At 40.0% G+C, this 6,693-nt stretch overlaps 1 protein-coding gene across 1 annotated transcript; it reads left to right on the top strand.

Moving 5' to 3' along the window:
• Positions 1–307: 307 nt before the first annotated feature.
• On the top strand, positions 308–4,159 carry LOC132123304 (prolactin-releasing peptide receptor-like). The gene is made up of 2 exons (XM_059533857.1): positions 308–490; positions 1,539–4,159. The coding sequence occupies exon 2, from the start codon at positions 1,545–1,547 to the stop codon at positions 2,676–2,678; it is 1,134 nt and encodes a 377-aa protein (XP_059389840.1). The 5' UTR covers positions 308–490; positions 1,539–1,544; the 3' UTR covers positions 2,679–4,159.
• The last annotated feature ends 2,534 nt before the right edge of the window (positions 4,160–6,693 follow it).

A 6,693-nucleotide genomic window follows, 5' to 3' on the forward strand; every position in this document is an offset into this window, starting at 1 on the left:
TCCAGAATTATCAGCTGATCACAGATACCAAGCTTGGGAAAAGAATAATTGATCTCAAAGAGAGATTAAAGACTGAGTTTGTATACATTTTATGAATAAAATGTGTCTGAAATATACACATCTGTCTAAATTTTATTCTAGAGAAAAAAAAGAGGTTGTGTGTCTCTTTTCAGTCTTAGTTTTACTGCATTTGTGACAAGATGGAGTCACTCCTCTCTCTCTCTCTCTCTCTCTCTCTCTCTCTCTCTCTCTCTCTCTCTCTCTCAGCATCCCCTCCACCACAGTCCATTGGGTTGGTGGTCTGCACCTCACTAACCACTCTCCTCCTGTGGTAAATGACATCAGATACACACTACTGCATGGAAAACTGGGCACAGAGGATCATATATGGATGTGGAATTTTTGAGATGAACAATATCTCAACTGTGGAAGAACACTAAGGGGACATCAAAAATCGTACCTTGCAATACATCAGGCTTTTGTGCAGCAGGTACTCTTTCTGTGTCTTTTGCATTTTCTCTCACAAACAAGCACTTGCTTGTCATTCACTTTGCACATGCCTTTTTAAAACTGTGCTGTAATTGACTTTTTAATTCATGTTTTCTACACATAGTAGACCAGTGTTGCATTATTTAATTTAAAAAGGATGAATTTGATTTAAGTGATTAAGTTTGTATTCAGTTGCTTTAATCTTAACTAATTAAAATTAAAATGTTATCAGTCTAAAAAATCAAATGCATCTGTTTTGTCTCATTCTGACCATATGCTGTCTGACCGCTTTCCTTGCAGCTGATGGCATCATCAGATATAATTTCTAACAATACACACTGAAACAGTGTTTTAATTTGTACTTAATCTGTATCACTGTTCAAAAAGATGCCATATTTGGAACACACTGTTTCCTAGTGCAAATCATATTTTATGCAAAACTAGACTTGTTATATAATGCATTTATTAGTTATTAATTGAATTTATCATCTGATGAATATTATCATCATTAGTACTTTTTGGCTTTTTCAACTCAAATCTGCTGAGCATGTGCTATGATTGCTACTGTAATCATGCATTCATGTAATCACGCATTGTGAAATTCTGTATAATGGAGTTTAATATCAAGAAGTAATTATAGAGTCACCAAATGCTATTTTTTCTCAATTCATAAAGCCGGATAACTAGTAGATCATTGTGAATTACCTCAGACAACGTAGCTTAAAATAAAGGTAAATATCTTAGGAGTTACTTCTAGATAATACTAAATAATAACACTATAATTAGACTTTATGACTCACCTTCGGAAAAAAAAGTCTGCTTTAGCAATTAATTGGGTCTGTGAAATGCAGCCTTTCTGCTTTGCACTTAGAGGGTGCTCAAGTCTCATCAATGCAGAAGAAGAAAGACTCTTTAAAAGGGTTCCATCAAAAGCATGGCAACAGTGTTTCCATGTGCCAATCAATGAGTTTATCTCTAACCGATGACTGAGTGTGTACCTGTGTGTGCGTGATGTTTGTCTTTGTTGTTCATGAATGTCTTTGTCACAGGTTGAAATGGATCCTCTTCTGGAACAAGTTTTGGCGGGCTTTAACACAACCCTTGGAGCTTCAAATTGGACAGACCTCCTGGATAAATTTTCAGGAACCCAGCTGCTTTTCCGCTTCAAACCTCTGTTTATTCCACTCTACACCTTGGTTGTTGTTGTGGCTGGTGTTGGGAACAGTTTCCTTCTTGCCTGCATTCTGACGGATAAGAAGCTCCACAATGCCACTAATTTCTTTATTGGCAACCTGGCAGCTGGGGACTTGCTGATGTGTCTGAGCTGTGTGCCATTGACAGCATCGTATGCTTTTGATGCACGTGGTTGGGCATTCGGCCGTCCAATGTGCCACCTTATTCCACTGTTACAAGGAGCAACGGTCTTCACCTCTGTATTATCCCTGACCGCTATCGCCATGGACCGTTATGTGGTGGTGGCGTACCCAGTACGGAGGCGTATCTCAGTGTGGGGCTGTGGCGCAGTGGCTTTGGGCGTCTGGGCAGTTTCATTGGCCCTCGCTGCTCCCCCTTCCCTCCACACACGCTACGTGGACCTACGACCCAGTGGCATGGAGCTGGTAGTATGTGAGGAGTTCTGGCTGGGAGCTGAACGACAGCGCCTACTCTACTCCTGCTTCTTCTTGCTGGCATCCTACATGATCCCCCTGCTGTCTGTAAGCATCTCCTACTGTGCCATCAGCGTGCACCTCCGCAAACACACGTTGCCAGGAGAGCCGTCCCATAGCCAGCAGCGATGGAGCAAACAGCGGCGCAAGACTTTCTCCCTTCTGGTGGCCTCGGTCCTGGCCTTTGCCCTCTGTTGGCTCCCGCTGCAAGTCCTCAATCTCCTTCTGGATCTAGACTCAGACTTCAAAATCCTGGACAAGCACTATGTCAACGTGCTGCAGGTCAGTTGCCACCTGATAGCCATGAGCTCAGCCTGCTACAACCCCTTCATCTATGCCTCGCTGCACAGCAAGGTCCGCATGCACCTGCGTGGTTACCTGTGCCCTTGCAGACGTAGTAGACAGGAGCTACTATCTCGCTGTGCTTCCCGCAATCCTGCCACCTGCTTGACGCTCATCTCTGAAGTAGCAGTGAAGGAGAGCCAATCACCTGAGAGCCCTGTCCCCGACAGCTGCCTCTGAAGATCTGTGCCACATCAGCACAGAATAATCAGAAGGAGCCCTCAGACATTACACCACTGGAGTGGTATTCCAACAAATATTCATTGAGAACGAATGCTTTTTTTGTTGGTAGGCTTTTGTTTCATGAAGACTAAAGAGAATACTCAGGCTCTCAGCTCTGTTTTGATGTTTCTGTGGACATTAGTGATCCAGGCTCAATATTCCCTCATACATCTCTTTGACCTTAAATGAAAACACCTGATACTAAACATAAATTTGCAGTGCAGCTTTTACGAAGGGGTAAATCTGTTTGGGAATACCCTGTCCTTGAACCCACCACAGTCAAGAGGAATATCAGCAAACCACAACTAGATGTTGACAGCTCTTTTTCACACCCTACTTTCTCTTTCTCTCCACTATTAGCAAGTAGTCAGAGAAATATCAGATGTTTTGGCTGAGGTCCCTTTTTCCCCATAACCTCTGACCCTGCTGTATCTTCACGTACAGGATTAGTGGTTAATGTTGTTTCTTTAGCTGTCACCCAAACCGGAAAAACAAAAGACGCAGAACAACTTATAAACCCTCTCAGCCTCACAAGCTTTTAAGGATCACTGCTCATCTGATATAGATCACTGCAGTAAAACCCCTCAGAACCTCTCACTGTCAGGTCCAGACACTCTCAAGAGGAATCCAGCAATTGGAGTTCAATCAAATGACAGCCTTTCGCTTCTGATAATGGACTGCATGCTCTGCTTTAAGACACATATGAAATAGCTCGCACTGGAACACTCCTACATTTCTGAAAATAGGCATACTTCCATAAAATGTTCAAGAGATGGAGCCTGACCTTTTACAGGTGGAAAGAGCTAAAGTAATGATAATTTCACAGGAGCAAGTGCCATGTGCTTTGCTATTATATGGTTTTGTCGTTTCTCTTGAAGAGCTGTAAGAATTTATCTCATTTTGACAGCTCTGAGGTGTGAGATAGACTTAATTAGATGATCTACAATGCATTCACACTACACTACATTACTCATCAAGTCAACCATTTCTCAGATGAATAAACAAGTGTATTTGACCCAGAAGATTTATGGAAATCAATGGTGGAGTGTTCGTGTGACAAAGCCATACTAATCATGTTAAGCTGGATGCGCAGTTTGCAATTTTTTTTTCTTTTCTTTTGCATGCTTTATCATAGTTGCTCGTCACATTGTACGATGTGACCCTAGTGAGAACTTGAGGGAAAAAAACCAACGCAGACTATGCAACATCAAATATCTTCAGTCCTCATCCTTGTCAACACCCATATCTTCATTTGTATGTGAAATTGGAGTTAAATTGCACAAACCCAAGCATCTTCTTGCAGTAATGTGGAAATGTTTCGCCAGAAAAACAAAAAACAAAATGATTTTCTGTAGTATGTCTCTAGTTGCGGCTGGACAAAGAGGTCATGGACTGCTAATGTTTTAGCGCAAATTAGAGGTTTTGTAGTATTATCATATAAGTAATGTTACATTTATTTTGCATATGATATAGTTAAACCTTTTTCAACTGACAGATATTTATCTGAATCATACAAATCTGTCATCAATGGCTGCTGCCTATTAGTTCTTCATTAGACTGCCATTGTTGCAGCAATTATTTCTAACACTTTCTAACACTGTCAGAACTAAACTGGAAGCTAAGATTCATCTCAAATGTTAGTAAATTGGAACATCATACTAAGCCACCTGTGACCAACAATAAAAATAAATGAATGACCCCGGAAATGTAAAAAAAAAAAAAAAATCAGGGTAAAATCTCAAGTGTGCACTCAGCTTTAGACATGAATTACAACAGCAACAATATCAAAAATAAAAACAATTAATGCATACAGTCCTGTAATTGTCTGGCTGGCTCGCTGATTCTATGCTACAACAATGTGGTTATGGTCTGTGTGACTACAATCACATAGATAGCATCTGCATTCAATACGGGCGACCTTTTGCAATTGTGTTACCTTGTAAATGTTTGAGTAAAATGCAACACTTTCACCACTGTTTGAAAGAGTCTTGTCGTTTATTAGAAAGCTTATCTAACATGATCATATGTGTCACAACACACAGTATTTGACTGAAAGACATTTACACACAGTTACAAGCAAGTAACGGAAGTCACATGAATCATTTTGTCAACAGATAATCAGTTTCTCATGTGAACGCAGGGACCAACAATTTTGTGAATGCATACAGTCACAGTGGGTAGAGGATGAAGCAGAAGTTGTTACAATTTTTCCAGGCAAGATACGCCTGTGAATGTCTCTGCATGCTAATTATCTAATATAGCCACCTACGCTGATTGCTAGCCCAGCACAGGACCACCAAGAGCAAGATGCCCAGTCCATGCAGGGAGGGAAAAATGGACCTAGCTGATGATCCCCAAGGGTTACCTAATAAACACTTGTGTATTCCCTGCAGTCAACATGTCTGGACCACCTAATTTAATGCAATGGGTCCCTTTGCATATAGGGAGCACAGAAGAAACAATTCTAATAGCCATGTTTTCATAACTGATGACAAACAGACCAAGGAGCTTGTTGAAACAGTTAGAGGCACCAACAGTTTGTTACCCCATGTTGAGAATTATGAGTAAGCATGTAGTCACAGCTAACATTTCACACTTGGCTGGAAAATCTGAGAAAAGTTTGTGACATTGTTGAGATTTCTTCTAAAAGAGATGCATTTAATCTCAGTGTTGGCTTTTGTTGAATATTAATGGTATGTCATTTCTGACTGTTCCTTTCCATGCCAGAATTCAGACATGTCATATCAGTATCTGCTAAATGTAGCATGAGGTACATCAGCATCATCAGCCAGCCTTTTTATCCAGCAAAACAGACTACGTATTTTGCTAGCGAATGTATTAGGAAAATCAGTGAAGTGAGAGTGTGGGTCTAATGCTGTCATTAAGCTTAGAGCAACTTTGCAAAGGAAAAGAAGAAAGCTGCAGACTTGAAGATGCAGATATTATTTTGTGGTGGAAACAAACACATTTTCAAGGCCTGCACCAGAAGGCTTCATAAAGAGCAGCTGTTGTAACTGGTTCCGATGTCAAACACATCTGGCTGCTTAAGATTCAATTGGAAAGAAATCAGCTAGGCTAGTGAGGAGACAAAGGATTCAAGGAGTGAAATTCCATGTCCTTATTTCAAACGAAAAATGTATCAGGTTTTAGATTTGTGCTATCTATCCTCTTGACTTAACAAGGACCTTAAAGTGGTTCTCAAAGAAACAAAACAAGCTTTGTTCAGCAAGACCTCAGAAAAATGATTCTCAGAGATCAAAAGAGCTCAGCCTTTGTGTGCAGGTCAGGAACTGTGTCTTCTTCTCTTTTTTTATTTAACTCATAAATGGGTTAATTTATTGCTAATTATTTGAGAGGACAAGCATCACCATTTGTATAAATGAAAGGCAGCATGAGGCACTTGAATGCATTAATTGTGCAGAGGGGGTAAAAGGCAATCTGTGGTAAAAAGGCAATTAAGAAGTGTGGAATAGATTTTGAAAACTTTAAAGCAGTCTATATAAGTGTTTCCCAAGCCAGTGTTTACTTTCATAAAAGGAGGCATTAGTTATTCAACCCTATTCAAGCTTCGCTGTATGTTAAACTGTATTAAATATCATTCTTTTATTTTTAGAGGACATGAATGCATTTTATAAGCCACAATCTCATCAGTATGTTAAATTCCATCGTGGTGTGAACACATCTGTACATCCTCACAGAGGCTGTATATGATCTATTAATTCATTGCCATGTCATCTAATCATTAAAAAGTCAAGTGTGTGATTTCTTTAACTCACTAGGGTGACCAATTGGAAAATGCATTGACAAACCATTCACACTGGTCGGTATGTATTTTTTAACATTATTATATGATAATTAATTTCACAACTCTGAAAAACTGAAAGCTTTAAGGAACGTGAATGCATTTGAATTTACCATCCTAAAAATTGCCCAAAAGCCTCCTTAAGGCTTTGATGTAAGAACTGTGCATCCA

This window comes from Carassius carassius, chromosome 41 (genome assembly GCF_963082965.1).
Source record: "Carassius carassius chromosome 41, fCarCar2.1, whole genome shotgun sequence".
Lineage (NCBI taxonomy): Eukaryota > Metazoa > Chordata > Actinopteri > Cypriniformes > Cyprinidae > Carassius > Carassius carassius.